The sequence below is a fragment of the Lagopus leucura genome, unplaced genomic scaffold (assembly GCF_019238085.1).
Source record: "Lagopus leucura isolate 7727_CA_CO unplaced genomic scaffold, USGS_WTPT01 Super-Scaffold_739, whole genome shotgun sequence".
NCBI lineage: Eukaryota > Metazoa > Chordata > Aves > Galliformes > Phasianidae > Lagopus > Lagopus leucura.
The window spans coordinates 15,026,383-15,047,340 of record NW_024962255.1 but is presented as its reverse complement, the minus strand read 5'-3'; the positions used below and the strand labels follow the sequence as shown (position 1 = coordinate 15,047,340).

The 20,958-nt window shown below is 40.8% G+C and overlaps 1 protein-coding gene across 10 annotated transcripts in view; it reads right to left on the bottom strand.

Moving 5' to 3' along the window:
- CAMK2G (calcium/calmodulin dependent protein kinase II gamma) overlaps positions 1-20,958 on the bottom strand; it is a 110,530-nt gene that overhangs the window by 22,496 nt on the left and 67,076 nt on the right. For all 10 annotated transcript variants that reach the window (XM_042863199.1, XM_042863202.1, XM_042863197.1 and 7 more), the window contains exons 7-13: positions 19,959-20,061; positions 18,962-19,045; positions 18,024-18,118; positions 15,335-15,457; positions 13,003-13,086; positions 12,313-12,355; positions 4,224-4,264 (exon numbers count right to left, since the gene is read on the bottom strand). In XM_042863199.1, coding sequence (XP_042719133.1) covers positions 4,224-4,264; positions 12,313-12,355; positions 13,003-13,086; positions 15,335-15,457; positions 18,024-18,118; positions 18,962-19,045; positions 19,959-20,061 — 573 coding nt within the window. The remainder of the gene's footprint in view (positions 1-4,223; positions 4,265-12,312; positions 12,356-13,002; positions 13,087-15,334; positions 15,458-18,023; positions 18,119-18,961; positions 19,046-19,958; positions 20,062-20,958) is intronic.

The window sequence follows — 20,958 nt, the reverse complement described above, 5'->3', positions numbered from 1 at the left end:
GTTCTGCCTAGAGACAAAATCAACAGCAGGACTATGACACCAACTACAGGGAGCCCAGATCCTGACAAGGGCAGAGAACAGACATTCAACAGAAAGTATCCTTAATCTTCATCTAGTTGTCTGCCCCTGCTCGTTCCTTAACCCCTCCGTCACCTTCACTGGACAGTAAATCCAGATCACAGCAGAAAGAGGAACAAGATAGGAAGTAGATTTGATACGAAACGGTGCAAAATAAAGTTAAAAATTGCAGCTGCACAATGTTGCTCATAAATGCAGAATCGTAAAAATAAAAATAAAAATAAAAATACCTGGAACCTACAGTGCTGGCCCACAAGATATCTGGTATATTACATGGCTCTGCAATTCGTCACTCAGTATCTTCTATAGCCTCGCTTTCTAGATTTGAAAGCAGAAAAGCATGCTCCTTTAGTGTCAAATCTGGGCCTTCCTTGTTGCTACTCCATCAGCTTGGATCCAAATTATGCCTGAAGAAAGTGAGGGCAGCACTACCAGCAAAGGTTTGATGAGCAGGGACAATTTAAGATTCAAGGCAGTTTAAATCATTCATTATTTAAGATAACGGAAAAGTTCTCAAGTGCCAAGCTGATGAAATATCTACCAATTAGTAGAATTAGTACTTTAAATAGAAGCAGCAGTGCAGAACGAAAACCAGGGATACTTCAAATAGACACACAACGAACTTGCTAGAGGAGAGGGTCATCCACAAAGAAATTAACCAAAATGAAGTTCATCAAATGTCACCAACTCCAGACACACTTACACTGGAATAAAAATCTTTCCTTTCTGTCCTCTCCTACTGATTTGAGTTCTTTTTTCCCCTGTCCAAAAACATCTGATGCAAGTAAAATATATGCATCCTCACTGATCCAGCATGTTATGCTTGCCTCAGATAACAGGTAAAGTCAGTTTCACAGAAACAAATAAAACTTGTGTTTGTTTCTTACAGCTAGCATATCATATGAGCATCATGCCCTCATCACGACATATGGCTATAGCACATCTCTCTCATCATTTATGCTAAATCAGCAGCAACCCTCTTCACTTTGCATCATATATTCACTAACAGACATACGCAAGAAACTCTTGTGAATAATGCACAAGAAAGACATATAGGCCTCACTTAAACCATGTGGTATGAATTTCAACTCTATTTGTGAGCTAAGGTAGGACTGTAGCATAAATACCTCTGAATACCAGATGAAGATAGGAGAAAATGAATAGAAAGCAAATCATGACAAACTGATCGCGCTTTCCTCTCAAAAGGTTTGGAGCCATTAATTTTTACAGTTGTGTATCATCAATTCATGGCAGAAATGCTATGTTTGTTTCATCTACTGCGTAGATATCTGACAGCGCTTTTGTGGAGCACACGAGTGCTGTCACAGGAGTTTTTCCTTACCAGGAAAAACCAAGGGAAAAGCTGAAATACTTTCTTACAAATCTTTACAATGCATGAATTTCTAACAAGACATTAAAAAATAATTAATTTTCAAAAGAAAAACAAGGAAAAACCAGAAGTCTTCTTGTCTGGTGGGAATGGAAGAAACAACCTAGCCACATGACATGTGGTCAGCAGAAGGCTACAGCTGAATATTCAGCATGCAACACTTGTTCTAGATCTACATCTAATGTAAAATCTTGTATATAGGAAGCGGGAGTAGTAAAGATACCACAAAGATGAAAGTGCATTTGGTCATTTTGTCTGAGTTCTGCACTACTGCAAACAGGAAAAAAAAATAATCCACTACAGGCAATGCAAGGCCAGATGCTCTCTAACCAAACTCATCACTGGGCACAAGTTTTTGGTCAGAACTAACTAGGATGAGAAAAGTATGGCTAAGATCACATGTTTCCTGCATGTGGAACAACACACAAAAAGAACTAACAACAGTGAGGCCACCAACCAAACTGACTGGCACAAAGACTACTTCACAGCAGTCAAGTATACCAGTGCCACTCATAAAAACAAATACAAGGGGAAAAAAGGCTACATTTCAATGAGGTGACTACTGGGAAACAAGAGCTTATACATGGAAAGTAAGGCAGAGTAAAAAGATACTTCTGTGTTTACACGTGTCCTTCAATAAAAGTATACAATGTACTACACAGAGGCCACCACATGCTCGCTGCCTCATTTAACATGAGCATGGCAGGGAAGAGACCTGTATTTGTATATATCTTCATTTTTAAGCAAGAGGGTTCTAAAGCACAAATTTTAGAAAGAAATATACAATATATCTCTGAGTTACAAAACTCACATAAACGAGGACCCAAAAGCCTCACCTGAAGTTAGATGCCATTTGGGGAAAAGTGGAAGCTTAACTCTTCAAAAAGCCCTCAGCTGAGGCTGAAAACATGTGGCACCGGGTCATGTCTCCCTTGGGCACCACTCAGGTTCATACTGCAGAACAGGTTTCTCTAACAGAAGAGAGGAAATTGCACGCAAACACTTGACTGCAAGTCTCTCACCCACAAGCAGAAGAAGGCAACTCCATTTAGCGCATATGGAAAATGCTATATTCTCTCACCCAGCTTCCACATTATCACTACTGTGATACTACCACATGCCCTGTGAAGAGTAAACCCGATTTTACTCCATTCAAAGGAGGAAGATTTTGTGTTCTAAGCAAAGAGCACAACTCACACTTTCTATGAACTGGAAGCATCTTTCAATTGTAAAGATCTCCTTGTGACTACATGACCAGGAAGCTGTGTCTCAGTGCCAGCGTGAACATCATCTATCTGCCTTCAGAAGATCTTCACCAAAGTAAAACTATGAGTGACTACTGGAAATAAAAAATTCTGAGACAAAAGCCTTTTTTTTTTTTTTTTTTTAAATTCTTTAGGGGACAAAAACTAAGATGTGTTATTTACTGGCTTTCCAATTGCTTCTCCCCTGTAACGTTGGGATTTTGAAGTTCTCAGTTCACAACATTTGGGATCATCCATTCTCATTCTGCTGGGATTTTACTGCAATGATTTTCATATCTACAGATGTGACACACTGTATTATTGTGCATGTGTTTGATGTATGTCTGTACAAAAGAGGAAAGCATGTGCAAAGGCACAAGAATTCACCCTTGCAGGCACATTTCAAACGATGAAAAGTTGGGGCAAAATCCACATTGTTTCTTAGGCAAAAATTCCCAAAGGCTTGGGAAATGTTGTTGGAGCAGACCGAAGCAGAACTGCAAGAATGAAGATTTTACTAGAGCAGTCCTCAAAATAAACGTCACTACTCTGAAGCCGTTTTTCCAGTTGTCTCCTTATAACTATGAGTCCTCTGGAAACAGAGCTTCATTAAAATGGAAAAAGGATAAGAGAATGGGAGATGAGCATGCTAGCCCTGCAGTGTGCATGTCAATCCCCAAAGTAGGGGCAGAATGAAGACTGTCCACAGTGCAAAACCAGATGAAGTATTCTGCTTAATAGTTGTGAAGAAAGGTTTCAGCTTCAAGTGGAATTACAAGCAAATAAAACAAACACATTCTTCTCATGCAGAGGACAGTATTATTTAGAACTCTTACTAGAAGATGCTGCTTGGGCCCATGGCTACTCCAGTAACAGATCACAAAAAACTACAGCCTGCAATAACACAGCCTAGGAATGACCTATTTGGCCTACAGAACAAAAGGATGACTATGATACAAATAGTGAAATGAGGAAGAAGTAATTCCCCTCAGAAGGGAATAAGAGAGTGCCTGAATTTCAGGCATGGTAGCTGAACTCTGACACAAATTTCAGGTTCCACTCTGTCTGAACAGGAATATCTGAAGACTTTTCCTTCCCTACCCTAAACTTCAGTATCTGTCAAAGGAGGGAGACAAAGATTTCCATGGGATCTGGTGGGTATCATCAGCAACTGATAATTGCTGTGTGCAATTTCTATACCCAGTGCATTCTGTACTGAGTCAGAGCCATGTATCGCACTTGAGCAGGTCTTTGGTCTTTTCAATCCATAACACTGACAAGTTCTCCATACTTCAGAGAAAGGGGAAAAAGAAATCTTGTACCTAGCTTGTTGTGTGACATCTACAGTGCATGTAAGGATCATCCCACCCGGGGTTCATTACTATGCAATGATCGTAACAACCCAAGCCACAAGACAGGGCTGTGGTTTTACCCTGTAAGGGAATGGAGAAAGTGGCTGCCTTCTGTTCAGGTGGTGGGAGAGAAAGCGAAATGGGAAAACAAGAACTTACCTTCACTCCATCTGATTTCTTGTTCAGCAGGCTTTTGGCAGCTGTGAAGAGAAGCAGGAGAAATAGGTCAGTTTTTCATTTTTAAACTCTTCTCACTTCCCTCAAAACTGCATAAGACTTCAGAATGATAGTCATCCTGCTAATCTCCCTCTAACAGCAAGAGCCCTGGAAGTTAGGCCCAGTCAGCCAGGAACATTATCCTGGTAGCAGAGGAACACCCATTCCATTCTCTGTGCATCTTAACTGGGCAAAAATCCTTCTGCTATCAGAATCTCAGCAACTCTGAAAAGAGACTTTAGAGCTCCTGTGTTTCAACCCTCTACCGGCACACTGTGACCCCATATCCAGGAATGCCAGCAGTTACAGAGGGGAAAGCTAGAAAAATGTACCAGATCTCTGCAAGAGGGATAAACCTTACCCTCCAGTACAGCTATTTACATAAGACTTTGCTTACAAAGGGGGCACTGATAATGCAGAGACCTCCTAATCACCACCATACACAACAACAGTATAGGAACATTTGGGACATCAGAAATGATGAGACTGGAGAAGTGCAAAAGGCAGAGTCTGACAACCACTAAAAAAGAAAAAGAGACAGGAACTAGGCTGAAGTTCTTCACATTAAGATAATGCTCTGCTGTGCTCAACCCAAACAACTGGCATTAGTCATGAAAGTGAGAGTATGATAAGCATAGACAGGGAATTCACTGCAAATGCCTGGCAGAGGGCACACACACTTGGGACTCAAGAAGGAATTGCTCCATCTATTACATGAAAGTGAGACGCTGACAATGACTGTCAGCAGTGAGACCCCATCTATAAAGCTCAGCTATTATGAAAAAAAAGTTTGCCTATTTAATGAAGATCATGTAGTTGTTTTAGCTCCACTGTAAACAGCATGCTAGAGACCTGCTGGACCAACACACTGACACCTCCACTAAGCAGCTGCCAGGAAGTGTATGCATTCAGGGACTTGACCTGGATTTTTGCCCATGCAGTGCTGGAGCCTAAAAGGCAAGGCAAGTAGTAAAACAACGTTCACATGACTGTTGAAATACTTCACTCACCAGGAATGACCAACCCACGCAATGCTCAGTCTCTCTCTAGAACCAGCAACATCGGGAAAAGTTTCTTTTGCAGGATTCAAGCAATTGCAGAAATTTTCTCTCAAAGCACTTCCCACCCTGCCTTTCCTGCCACATGACCCTATAGATATGGATCAGCTACATGGTATCAGTAAAGCTGGTGCAAATTCTCCTCCTCTTAAGTTCTGCTCCATTATGCAGATACAAACTCAGGAATCTACCTTCATCCCTGCCCTCAAACCATCCCAGAACACCGGGAAAAATTCAGGCAGATATTGTCTAAAAATGATTGGTCAAAACACAGTGCTCCAATGTGCACAGGTAAAGGTGAGCAGACAAACTGTCCTAGGCAACTCATCTGCCCTGCAACAGCCTCTTTCCTGACTGTACATCTACAGAAATACTGCGAGAGTGAATTCAGCAGATGAGTCCTTGCCACCTTCAGATGAAGGATGTCAGCTCAATTCCACATGGAAGTTAGAAGGAGAACAAGGGGACACGGAGGTCAAAACATGTCCAGCATTTATTACACACATACATCAAGGTACCTCACACAACAGCAGCTGAAAGCATGTAAACATTATAGCCTCACAACACTTAAGAAAAAATAAAGGATGGTACATCCTCAAAGTGAGGAGGAAAAAAAAAAGCAACAAAAATCTGTGTATTCTAACTCCTATCTCTAATTCTGGGCAAAAACAAAATACACTCTGCTTTTACAGACATTTCCGGTACAGAGGGCAACAAAGAAAGCAAGCAAGAGAAATGAACTGCTCCAGACAAAGCCATTATATCCTTCTATCAAGGAGCATAGATTACCCATGAAGAAGCTGCTGACCATGTTTAACAAAGTGTTACAATGAAAGGCATTATTTAGAAACTACCATCTATATGTAAATATCATGAGAAAGCCATTCAAACCACATTTCTCTAAATTGATTATGCTTTTACAGGAAGAAACTCTTCTCTGCCACCTAGCATCATCTCTAAAGGAGAGGTATGAAACAACCTGATAGTGGCTACTGCTTCCATCAGCAAAACAGCCAACTTAACACTTTGCCATGGTGGCTTTTCAGGTGCAAGTCACTAGTGTCCATTTAAACCCAGCAGGATGATTTCCCTGAAAAGCAGGGAGTTGTTGTCCTATGTCCTCTATCCCTATTTTGGTTTCTTGGCAATCCCATTCCTCTTAGATTCTCCACTGAGCTGTTAAAGGAATTTGCTGGAACAGCAGTGATGCCTGGCAATTGCACGGGAACATTATGCTCTGGCATTTATTCCTCAACAAGACTAGAGTCATTCTGCAATGACTCTACAATAGAATAACGGAAGTTTTGTGAAGCCCAGCCACTCCAAAACACTTTTTCAAATGAGAAAAAAAAGGTATAACCAGATGGAAAGGCAGATAAAACCTCCCAAACAGTTAGGCAAGACAAATCTTTATGTGGTCTGGACCTACAGAATCTCTAGACATAGCACAAACCTTCCTTCCTATCCAATTCCTATCACCAAACACTGTTCATGTCAATAGCACAGTGAAGATACGTGCAACACTTGGAAAAGTCTCAAAGGTTTGAAGGAACACTTGGATCCTCCATAAAAACCCAAATGGTTCTCAAAGAAAGATTAAAAGAGGTAACTAGCATTCATTAATACTAAAGCCTGAAATACACAACCCAGTAGTATCCTCTTGGCAGGAGCTGAAGAGCTCCCAGTTCTCCAGCTAATGAATAACAGGGAAATTGTGTGCGGCGCAGTTGATTTCCTTCTGTTTTTTGCCCCCTACCAGCCTCAGAAAACTAAGGCATTCTCCAAGAAGATGATTTACAAAGAGCCAAAGCCCAGCCTTACATTTTGTGATATTTTATGCTTTCAAATATCTGCCCACCTATTGCAAAAATTTCACATCCTGAAAGATGACCACTATGCAAGCGTCTACATGCATGTACAGAGCGCAGAGCCTATGAGGTCAAGACTGTCTCTGAACACCGATCTTGGAGACTGATGCTCCTGTCCATCTGAAATCCAAGAGTTGATTGAACATCATCCTTGTAGTATTACAAAAACTCAGTTTCCTCACAAGCCAATAAATGAAGAGATGAAGAGCAAATAATGCAAGAAAAGGCATTCACAGAATTCTCCTGCACTTCGGGGAGAGGAAGATAAAACCAATGGGAATCATTTAAATTCCTTTTTGATGATACAATACACTCTCAGGCCATACATGATAAATACTGATATTCTGTCATAATATCACGCAATTCTAGGAAGTGCAAGATGGAAGTTTACTTACTGAAGTATATTACTTCAGCAGGTCCACACTGTAGTAGTTGTTTATCACATCCTGAAATTCCTGATTATTAGGCAAATTAACAGAGAAAACACTTAAAGTAACTTTTCATTAAATATGACTTCATTTTCTGCTTGGAAAATGCAGTTCTCACTGCTCTCATACTCATTTATTCAAAGTTCTACAGAAACTTCTTGACAAATCTGCTCCTCCATATTTTCACCCTTTGAATTCACATCAAAAGGTTAGGGTTTGCATTAGGTCAGTGACACAAATTTCTGGTCCTGAAAGCATATCTTTGTAACTAAAACAACACAGCAGAAATTTCAAATGTATTACTCGCACAATTTTAACTGTACTTTGGCCCCCAGCAGAAGAAAGATGTGGAACTGTTGGAGTTGATCCAGAGGAGGGACACAAAGATGGCCTGAGGGCTGGAGCACTTCTATGAAGAAGGCTAAGGGAGCTGGGCTTATTTAGCTTGGGAAAGAAAAGGCTCTGGGGAGACCTAATTGCAGATTTCCAGTACTTGAGTACTTATGAGCAAGAGGAGGATGGACTTCTCACGTGTGCAGACAGCAACAGCACAAGAATGGCTTTAAAATAAAAGAGGGGAAATCTAGTTTAGACACTGGGAAAAAAAATCTTTATTCAGAGGGTGGTGAGGCACTGGAACAGGGTGCCCAGAAAAGCTGTGGATGCCCCATATGCGTGAAGACATTCAAACCCTCGTTGGATGGGGCCTTGGGCAGCCTGACCTGGTGAATGGAAACCCTGCCCATGACAGGGAGTTGAAACTGAGTGACCTTTAAGGCTCCTTCCCATCTAAGCCATTCTATGATAAAGAGAACAAACTCTAATTTGAGTATAAAATACATATGTGTACACATACACACAAATGAAAAAAAAACTTAGTTTTACAAGCCATTTTGGTATAACAGAATAGTGAAATATTTCAGTGTCACTTCATTATTTGTATTCTTTCCTTCTTCTTAATCTTTATTTAGTTCAAAAACATCAGTGCACAGGCTACAGTGAACAGGTGAGGAAGGTCAAGGACAACAAGAAGTTTATTAAGTTGTAAGGTAATTAAATTCTTTAAGATCACTTCAGTTACATCACTGATTAAAGATGGCACATTTTCAACAAACTGCTCTCTGAATTTATTTCCAGCCTCTCTCAACCTCATCTAACTAGTTAAAAAACCAAAACTTTACATCAGAGAGTCAACAAGGATCTGCAGGGACAAGTAACAAGTTCCAGTTATTGTCACAAGCTGTTATACTAACTCCCTCAGAAAATTATCTTGAGCAAGCAGTGACAATTCCCAAGAAAAAAATCCCAGTTAGAGGTTTCAGGCACAAGGCTTAATTACCTTTAATGTCTGCCTTAGGATTTATTTTAACACAACAGGGTAGTACACATGTTTCGTGCTGGTACGTTTGACAGAAGTGCATTTCAGAGTGTGAAAGTTTGTATGACAACTCTTCTCTCAATCAGTAATTCCAGTACAGAGTTTGCACGAGATTATCAACACTGTTTCCCAATCTGTTTGTAAGTCTTATGGAGAAAAGCCACTTCGTGAAGATGTGCGCTTCTAAGATAAAAAGCAAATTTGTCCAACCATGTTCAGTTTGTAGCAGGCTCTTACAGAATTTTAGTTACATAACTGAGCCCAGGCACCCCAAAGTCTGCAAGTATTAGGAATCTCTGAATACCTTGCCAGCTTTCTCTTAGTAATAAATTTACATTTATTTCTCAGAAGGTGATTTAGGAGTTCCTTGCATATGAACTAATCTATTGATCTGACTGCACTCCTCTACTCTGTAAGCAAACACATCAGGTTGTATCAGGTCACATCAGCGCTTGTTTCAGCTGCCTGAACATCAAAGCCACAAGTGATCACCTACCCTACATCACTGTGGTTGTACCCCGGTGTGACTCCAAAGATCCATAATCAGTGTTGATACAACAATGTTCTCTCTTAGCCAAGCGAATGCCTACCATAGAGCCGACAGTAATTACAGACCTTATTAGAACCAGATCTCAATTTCCTGACTTATAGCAAAAGCAATGAAACTTTATCTGCTTTTATCTGCTGACATGAGATACAATCATTTCAAAGGAACCACAAACAGCCAATATTAATTGTTGAATATGCCGTAAGTGGGGAAAGGAGCCAGATCACTTTTGTTTTTTTTTAATCTTCAGGACTTGATCTGACAACAGGAATCTAGCAAGCAACAGAATACTCACAAAAAACTTTTTTTCTGTTCTGTAAAAGGAAGACTTTGGCAGAAAAAAAGTACAGCTACAGACCCTTTAATCATAAAAATTTATCACAAGTTAAAACCATACAGTCAAATGCATAAACTCTATGGTATAAAATGTTTGACAGAGGCGACAGTAATGACAACAGCACTGAAGAGGCTTTCTCATTTTTCCTGCAGATAGTACTCTCTCTCACCTAATTAATTGAAACCAGGGTCACATGAGTCTTCATTTTCCTCTTAATTCAAAATATCTGTGAAGAATGCTTTAGAAGATCTCATTCCCAGACAGGAAAGAAGCTTCTCTCCTCATAAATCTGGATCCCTGCGTGCTGAGAATGCAGCTTTCAGAGGCCCACAAAACAGTGTCACCCAATTGGAGAAGACAAAAACCCCCACTGCCTTAAAGGGAAAGAACTTTTCAAGTTCTTTCAGGACTTTTCAAGTGCAATTTGATGACCTGACATGACAGTCATACAGAGAAAATAGGAGTAGCTGATCTCTTCACTTCCAAAAGGCATCAAGATATTAAGAACAGCTACTACCCACAGAAGCTTTGATTGCCTTGCATTTCAATTCTCAGCATTTCCTTTCGGACAGTTTTTCAGCACATCTCATTACCTGAGATCAGAGCTTATATTCAAAGCAGAACTCAGTGATACTGAGAACTCTGAACTCACTACAGGCCACCTAGGATTGCCTCCTCTTCAGCTGTTAACTGAAAAGGATCCAGCAGCTTCAGCCTTTGAGACAGAAGAATGAGCAGAGCAAGCCTTTTCCTCCTTGATATTAGTTCAGGGAATAAGCGGATACATAGGTCACACACCATTAAGGAGAACCCTTCTCTCAGGCATTCCACTTAATCAAAATCTGGGCCACAGGAGATTTATTACCTAAGTACTTCTGCAGCTTCATTAGAAGTAATAACATTTATAGACTAAAAAGGAATCTAAAACTGCTGTTTAAAAAAATAAACTAATACAGAATCATCAAGTGAAATACAAACAAGCAGTTTGAATAGATCAAAGACAGATCATACCAGCAAGAAAACCCAAAAGAATGTTTTACGCAGCTCTGTTGAAGCCCTGTAGTTGTGCTATCACTTTTCCAATGGTTATTTCAAAATGATTCTCTGAAAAGTGTGTTACTATCAAGTCCTCTCATAACACAATCTGAGACAAGTGAATCAAGAAAGTGATTCTGCCAAATAAGCAGAAATTCGAGGGAAATCGCTGTAGTCACACTTACTTTTTGCACAGTCCTGACATTGGCACAGGTTCACTCTAAAGCTAGAACCAAGGAAAAAACAATTCTGAAGTTGCTAAAGGCTGCTCCTTAATCAGGGCTGGATTTCCACTTCCTGACTTTATTTGAAAAGCACCACTGAAATTACCTGAATCCATACAGGTTGTTAAAAATGCCGTCCTGATTTCACAAAAGATTATATGCATGAATGTACAGTCTGAATGCTGGGATAATATTTCACAGAGGTTTTCATTCTACTTAGATGCTTACTGCAACATCACAGAGCGTTAGTATTGGTTTCCACCATTAGTAAACAGGCAGATAAAATTAACACACTTCCTTTTCATTCTTCATCACTTATAATGCATATAGCAGACTTTCGCCTGAAAGTAACTGGAGTCAGGTAGAATAAAAATCTGACTCATTAATTCAATGATCACCCTTTTTAAAAGAGAAGAAATGGCAGTGAGTGCAAAGAAAGCAAATGATTCTACAAACCAAAAGCACTTGCAGATAGAGGTTTTCCACCCAAATGGAAGTGAACACATAGGGTAAGAGTGCACCACATAAATGCGCTGAGCCAAGACAGTCATCTTGCAAAAAGTACTGATTTGCATGCTGAGATTTGCGTCTCCACTAAGTGCACTACGTAATGCAGTTGAGTGGGAGCCAGACTACCAGTTATTAAGCTTGAAAGGATGAAAACCACTTCTGAGACTCCAAATAGAGCAGCTCTAATAGTTAGATGCTTCAGACTCCTTTTTGTTGAGTCAAAGTAATACAATACTCGAAAAGCTCGTGCTCCCATTCTCACCAATAATATTATTTGCTCTGTGTCCCTGCCACAAATCTAAAAGAATCACTGCTAATGAGCAAGTCTTCCTGACTCTTATTGGTTTCAGACAATAAAACTGATAAATGCCAGCTAAAACTCCCCCAAAATTACAAAATATCATTAGGGGATTGTCGCAGCTGACTTTGCTTCTGTCTTGTACCAGACTACAGCTTCAAATGCTCTTCCTCAAACAAATCACTCTTTTTCTCACACTGGTCACCAGCCAAGGCAATGTGACCCTTCCTACATTAGGATGAACTTTGAGCATGTTTCCTCCCACCCTACTCACCCATAGAAAGGTTTAAACATCCCACAATTCACACAAATCAAAATGAGAGAAGGAATGAAAACAGTGAAAGTTTACCTGAAAAATTCCGAGACACAAGCATCGTTGTGAGGATTGCACCCTGTGAGGGAGAAAGAGCAGGGATAACAGACAGTGTCACTCACCCCAGAGAGGGGCTTACCCATGGGGAACAGAGTGAATTAGGTACCAAAGCAGAGGCATCCTAATGCTACCCTGGGAAGTCCTAGGATCTCCAGCATGTGGCTGTTGGACTTGGCATGAGATTGCTCAGTCTTGCCTTTCTAGAGCAGCTGCTAGAAGCTGAGCAAGATACAGCCTAGGAGATCTAAAATGGCACCAAGTATGGTGTTTAGATACTCAGTTGCCTCCTAGCTTGCAAGTAACTGCTCCGCACAAAATCCAGAGGCTTTCCTTAGCTACAGGCACCTGATATACTATTACTGAAAGGTGGAGAGTGATCACAACTAAAAGTATCAGAATTTAAAAATCAGCTGTTCTACTTCAACTCTCTTGCAGGGAAGTAGAAGACATGATTGTACAGCACAGCAACAAGAGAAATTTGCAGTTTTGGAGAAAGAAACTACACAGCTCCTCAGTATAACTTCTTAGCACCTTGTACTGGGGGTCAAGGTCCTTTATTAATACTACTGAGCTAATCATAAAAAATATTTTGCTCGGAAAGCATTAACCTCAACTTCAGAATATTAAAAACAACAACAAACTACACATCAGTTATGATATACTTACTTTCAGCTTCCTTCTAGCATTGAACTTTCTCAAGCATTCCACAGTCTCCTGCCTGTGCATCATTGAAGCAACAGTAGATCGTTGCTGAAAAACAGGAACAGAAAAATAAATCAGCAACTTAGCCTAACTAAATCACCTGGAGGAGTTCTCCTCATTAGCACATCATCACAATATGGAAACCAACATGGCTGAACCTCTCATCACTTTATGGCTGCAAAACACTGTGGCCAATTCATAGCTTACAAACTTTCCAAACTAGCAGAAAACGTCTCGTGAGGATGACCATTACCTGAGTGCGCCTAAGAAATAATGTGACTCAAGTACAAGTGAGTATCAATGCTCCATGTCTCCCACACACATTATGCATAAGCACACCGTGAAGGTCTGACTTGGAGACACTGCAGAAAATATGCAGACTGCGTTAGGAACAGCCTCCAGTGGAAAATTCGAAGCAGTAAGTAAATATTAGAGAGTGGCAGCCATCCTGGTAACTCCTTGACTCTAAGTGCCTGACTAACAGAGACCTCAGCATCTTTTCATCAGTTTTGCAAAAATAGATTCTTGGTGTCTAAGAGGAATAATAATATGGATATATTACATCAATGCAAAAACCAAGGCATAATCTCTAGCCAGTGATGCACACCTGTCACCCACACTAGACTGGGATCCCATCAGCTGCAAAAAGAAGTCTTCCCAGAAGTGTTGACAGTCATTTAGAGCACATGAGGAAACCAGAGACTGATGCTGCCAGGCATTTAGAGCACATGAGGAAACCAGAGACTAATGCCAAAGTAGCTGTTGCTCATGCACAGAGCTGCAAGCCTGTATTCCCTTTACAAGGACAGTGGGAGATTGACTAACTTGGCAGATCAGACTGTATAGGCCAGCCATTACCTTTCTTCTGCCTGGAAGAAAATATGCAATGCCTAAGAGAACTATAAACCACACTCAGATTCAGCTAGTTCCATAGGAAATCTCTGCTTTCACACTGACTTTGAAGCTAGTCAGCTGCTGCACTGTATACCACAGTATGCAGTAAGTAACTTAGCCGTGTTCCACAACAAATTTGATAATCACTTCTTATCCAGCCTCCTTTGAAGTGACATTGATGCCCACTTGTTCATCTCTGTCTTAAGAGAATCAGGATGTACTTCCGAAGTTTAGAGACACTAAAACCCAGTGACTCAGATAAAACGTTAATACTTTTTCTTGCACCTAATTCAGAGCAATACATCTCCAGTAAGAAGACCTATGTTGTGTGCATGTAGACCACAAATGGAAACAGATTGGGTAAGGGACTGAAATGGCTATGAAGTAAAATCAAAATCCCCATAACTCAGAGAATGAAAACCTTTCTTACACCATTTTATATTACATTGTCGTGGGGAGTGAGCTATAATACATATAGCTTTGGTAGAGGCACTGGGACAAATGTTAAATATATAGGAACTGCTATTGATGACAAACATTCACAGAGTTTAAAAAAAAAAAAAAACAACCCTCAGAGATGCACAAAGTCTCAGCTAGTGTAAAATTCTGACTTCCAAGTAACTCACTACTTGACAGCTCACACAACTGTTACGCAGATGTTCACATAATAAGGTTAAATAGCTAATTTGTTGTTTTGTGGAGGAAGGAAAAATTACCACAGTTTCTTAAGAACAAATGAGCTAAGGAACACACTAGACACATAGAAAGTAGAAGTATGTTATGGTATTACAACAGCATCTGGTTAGACTTAGGAGGAAATACTTAATCTTCACAGATTTAAAAAAAAAAAAGTATGCCACTGCTGTCCTTCCCTATGCCCACTTACAGCTACGTTCCAGGATTTCCTTGCTCACTTTGCAAAAGATGAAAAATACCCATGTGTAGAATCTGGCAGTGCAAAAAAAAAACTACATAGGAAGAACACCAAGACATTACACTGCTTTGAAATTTACTACTAGTTAAGTTGAAACACAGCAGAAATGTTCCAGCAGTACAAATATGCAGTGCAATAAACTGAAGTTTAAGATGAAGAAGAAAATAATCCTAAAATATTTTGCCTGATGCATCTGACATTTTAGGATTATATGTATTGGAATTGGAGATATGGAGAAAAACAAACTACTGGCATTCACAAGACTTGTAAAAGAAAGAGGCATTCATTTTTTCCTACAATGGCAATAAAAGCACCACAGCATGACAAAGTTGGTTTGTTGAAGGTCAGCCTCCAAAAATCACAATCTGATAGATTTATAATATTCTAAGCTCCTCTGCAGCTAAGTCTTCTTGACGTGTCAGTTCAGGGTAAACTACAAATCAAAGTGTAACAGAGAAAAACACTCACGCAGACCCATGGATGTTTGAGAGCCTGGTCAGCTGTGATGCGCTTTGCTGGGTTTATTGTCAGCATCTGGTTGATCAAATTCTTTGCTTCAGGAGTCACAGTGTCCCACTCAGGTGATGGGAACTGAAAGAGGAAGAAAGAAGAGATGATGAACTGAAAATATCCTCTCCTACTAGCAGAAGAGATTCTCTCTTCTACACAACTGAACTCCAGCTTTTGCCCTTTTAATACCAGGGCTATATATTTGCAGAAAACCATAAATTTTGGAAAAACTCATGCTGAATGAATCCAGCAAATGAATTATACCAGACAGTAGGACATACCTGTATCATTCATCAGACACAGGCAGGTGTATCATCACTCGTACCTCTGAACTTCTTTCATACTCAACAGTCAAAGTTAAGTCATAGGTCTTTTTGACAGAGTTCTGACATAAAGACAGGCACTATGTTCTTTTATCCTACCTTGCTCTTTCTCCAACATGCAAAGAAGCTGTAACAGCATATACAAAAGTCACAAACGTAACCAAATAGTACCAAAGTACCAAAGCTCCAAGAAAGCGATAACCACTGACACAAAAATCCTATCACGTATATCTTCCCTACCATAAAGCACAATATACTGGAGCAATATCAGCCTCTTAGGCTTAGCAATGCATTGGCAAGTTGTTTGCAAGCATCAATCATACAAAAGAAAACACATTACTTAGGGAGCAAGAGAAATGCTATAGGGGAGAGGAACACAGAAGCACGGGAACAAAGAAAATTATCTCAAACAGTTTTAGCTGCTGGTCATTGAGGAGGGGGTATGATTCCTCTCCTATGATTCCAGGAATTATGTTTACACCATCCTCCAGATTCTTGCATGTGCTACAGATGACAGCATGCTAATACAACATGTGGTAAGTCTCACTCTTACGAATCTACTGTTCAAACACGGATGAACTTGAGACCACAAAGATAACAGCTGTTGGGCTAAATGTTCCCAGTCTTTAAAGAGGAAGCAGGGAGGAGAAGACTGATCTATCCTGAGACAACTTTCTTACAGTACTAGAACATTAAGAAAAAGTTTATTTCATTTCTTTTCTCCTGCATCTTATATGTTGCTCAGTTGGATCATGAAAATGCACTCATATCTGATCTGTTTATCAAGCTTACTTCTGCATTCTCAGACATCAGCAAAATATTACACAACTCGCCCTGAAAACACTGAAGGAGGCTCAAAAATGATAATAGCTATCAACCAGGACACTTCCCACACACTCCAACCCTGAAATATTCATAACAATGTCTTTCAAAACCCCTCTCCAACAGCACAAGGTCCAATTTACAATTGTCAGTGCCTCCACAGGTAAGAGATAAAAGTCCAGTGCTGGGGGGTAAGGACATCAGGGAGTATGCACTAGTAAAACTTGAGCTGTTTTCTGCCACACAGATAAGGGGAAGAATCTACTGTACTCTCTTCATTCTAGACGAGAATTCAAAAGCAATAAGTGATAAAGTATTGGAGGCACAGGGATCAGGCAATTCACTCCTCAAGATCTACTGAAAGTGCTGGCCATTTAATCCCTGAAGTGCTTTGAAAATCCCCATCTACATAATTAGTGAAAAATCACTTCAAATGAGAACAAGCAACACAGAAAGAACACAGCAACAAAAGGGGCAGGAAGGCAAGAGACAAACACACATCCATTTAAAGCTATCAAATACGAAGACATCACTTTCTTCTCTCTCAGGAAGCCATTGAGCCAGGACACAGGGTAAGGCAGATCTTTATTCTCACCAGTATAGCAGCTCTCACGGTCTCAGGCCCAGAATCTGAGAGGTAGCTGAGGTCCAGCAGAACCTCAACTCCCCCATCTAAGCCCCAAGGTAGCCCAACAAAATGAAATCCCCTGCTGCCTCTGCAGTACTCACGTCTGCAGGCTAATATTTCTAGGAATTCCTTTTCTCCTCCCAAGCCTCTCTTCATGTGGAAGAACTTACATACCACTTTCAAACTGCTATGTCTAGACCATATTCTATATAATCTTTGCTCCCCAATGCTAAACTCTTTCCTATTTCTTTCCTTCAGGCACCTCTTACACCTCAGTTTTGCTGTTCTCTGAGAACTATTCCAGAAGTGCCTGGTTTTCACTACAGCCTCCAACCCAACACACTAATCCCTCCACAAAAACACTCCTCCAAAGGTTCTTGCCAGTCAAGTCTTCTCACCAGGCTCCACATATTCCACTGCTGGAATAAACTCCACTGCACCACAGAGAAGACAGGAGGCCCTAATGTAAGCTATAATTCTACAGAACAGTTCCCAATTCTTTTAACTGGGCCTTGATTAAGACAGGTTTCTTCATTCTACCTTCCTTTTGCTCTCCTTAAGCCTTAACATTGCCTACATGTTCAGCACTTCACGGCAAACACAGGAGAAAACATCATTGCCCACCATCTCCATTTCCAGCTCTGCATTTCCCTAATGACCAACAATGCCTTGATGCCCTCTGCGATGCTGTCCACATATCCTCTCAGTAGCCCCAAACAGGACTGTATCCCAGGCAGAGAAGACGAGATGTATGAACATGCCAAACATCATTTTGCACAGTAGCTTGGGGCCTGCTGCTGGACGCCAAGATAATGCCATGTTTTGGATATGGCTTCTACACCCATGCAGGTACTCAGCAAGAAAGTGCCCTTACGTCATAGGCTCCGGCTTTGATCTGCTGATAGAGTTTGTGCTGATCTTCATCCCAAAAGGGAGGGTACCCCACTAGTAATATGTACAGAATCACTCCTGGGAGGGAGAGACACAGATACACTCTGGTTAGGCTAATATGCCAATTACTCCTTCAGCCCATCTACCTTCCCTCTTGACAGTCCCCAAGGCAATGACTACTCTAGATCTTCACTTGTCATCATATTTAGTTCTCCAAGGTACTAAGACAGTACAAACTTCTTGTCTTTTGAATCTCATCTTGGCACTTCATGTTCAGTTCCTAATCCCAGCCATCAGGAGCTAGAACAGGTGCATGATGTCCTTTACCCTCCTCCCCCATTATCTTGACTGGTGAGCCACAACTCCCAGCTGCTTTCACAATAAATGAAGTCACATCCCCTGGGGCTGCTGTGCAACAGGGGACTTTTTAGGAAGGAAATCACTTTTTAGATGCTTGCTGTGCACTGTGGTCTTGGGATAAAAACATCATTGATAAAACTATCACTCCTAGCCTGCAGAGAACCATACAGTCCACGTCAGGCAACACAGATATCACCTGTCTCTAAACTTATCAGTCTCAGATACATTTACACCTCTGTTCAGTATTTCATTTTCTACACAGTTAGTGTGATAGGAAACTGCTGCAGTGGGCTAAAAACAACTGACTCTGCAAAGCACAGAACAGCCCTATCTAAAAGTTTCATGCATCTGATCGATGGCCTGAGGAAAGAATTAGGAGCCAGAATCAAAGGAGTTTAGGCTCAAGCAGTAATTCCATCTACACAAGGTGCTTATTCTCAAGTGTCTTCATCTCTCCACCCAACAAGGAGCACTGCACACCCTCCCAGCAATAGGCTGTAAGGAATTGCTCCTATATTTGAAAAGGTTGTGTAAGTATAAAATATTTGGACAGAATCTTACCACATGCCCATATATCGACTGGTTTTCCATAAGGATCTTTTCTTAAGACTTCAGGGGAGAGGTAGCCTGGAGTGCCAGCAAACCCTGCCAGGGAATGGATGACATAAAGTACAGTCCTCAAGCAGAATAATATTTTACCATTATCATAAAATCCAGTATTCGTAATCTTCAAAACCTATCATCCCCAACCCCATGTTTGCCAAAGCTACCTCTAGATAGAACAACAGAAAGAGACAAAAAAAAAAAAAAAAAAAAATGAGAAAGAAAGAAAACCACATGAGGATGAGCATCTATTTATTGCAGGAAGAGCAGAAAAACATAAAAGAGGGAGGGAGCATGGCAGCTAGCTGGGCACAAAGTCATACACTGTATATCTCATATGCTTCACATCAGAGTTACATGTATAGCATGGAGTTGGAGAACGCTAGACACAGATGGGAAATATCCCATAACCAAATGGTGCGGGCAGATCAGGAGAAGTAGCTGCCTCTCCAGAATCTCCACAGCACTGCAGAGTCTTAGAGCTGATGTTAAGCCTGAGAAGGTCTCATTTCTAATTATGTTTTACCTAAACAAAGATACAGCAAAGATCCAAATGTGCCTGAGAAGGCCAGTTCAAGTGCATTTCTGTAAAGTGACCAAACAAAATTCCAGATCTCTGCACTCCTAAGTCATAGGAAAGTTTGGATCAGGGTCTAAACTTAGCAGTTGCATTCACCTCTGACGCTAGCATCTACTAAACAATAACAAGAAAAATGGAGGAATACATAGACATTTTTTTCTGTCACTATGTCTTTCCTCTATTGCACAGAGGCTCATGCCTCAGCAGAGGACCTAAAGACTGGGATGCTGGAAGCTTCTGCAAGCACTGGAATTGGATACTGGAAGACTGCAAGCATGCTGGAAGAGCTAAGAGAGAATACTGAAAAGCTGAGAGGTGGAAGCAACTGAATCAGTAAAGGTGTGAGCAGAAGTGAGAAACCTCAAACATTCTTACCAAACCAGGCCTGCTGCTCTCCCTGCACTTCAATAGCCAGTCCGAAGTCAGCCAGTTTGACAGCAGCACCTTTACATTTACTTGCCAGTAGCAAATTCTCAGGCTGGGGAGAAGAAGGGAAAAGAAAAAAAGGGTGGGGATAAGAATGAAAGACTGATATCCTCATTAAAACCTCCTATCTTTGTATTCATATCATTAAATGCAATCTGTTGACAGCAGGCACATACTTAAGCTGTTCAGATGAAAGCAGAGAAACAGCAACAAATGGCCTTGACTTAGAGTGGCAGAAAATCTTCAAATCTAATACAAATTCTCTATAGGAGTTGGAGCCTCTCCCAGTCCAGCCCATACATTACATGCTGACACCAGAGGGCACTGACAGCACAGTTCCTGAAGCACAGAATCCAAAATTTGTTTTTGTCATCCCCACAGAAAGTAATGTGGAGCAAGGGAGGAGAATGGGATGCAGAAGATACAATCTACAGTGATGTTTCACCCCATGAATGTTATACAGTCCTCAAGGCACTGGACAAGTAAATATGATGCTAATAGGGCCTGCCAAACACAGAGCCGTAATGTGGGATGGCATCATCTAGATAGTCAGTAGCTTTCATCCCTTACAGAAAAAGCCTCAAATTGGCAACAACAAGTGAGTGCTCTTGTATACTGCTACTTTCATGCTACAAATTCTTACATACAGTAGTGTTAAATATGCTGTCATGCTACTGCCACTGTCACCTGTACTATGTGCAACCATGTCACTTGCCCCAGGTGCCAGAAATGTGAGACAGACTACTACTTCCCATCATGTGAATCTCATTTGGGTCATAATTCTGTCATGTTCCAGTGGAAGACTTCAGCAGAAGTCTCACTACAGCTTCAAGAATTGTACTGAGACAGTCAGCAGCTTTCTCTGCAGCACCACATCAGCTAGTTACAACAGACTAATTGAAACCTCAAAGCCTGTAAGGTGGTAGCTATTACAGATCAGCAGGAAACA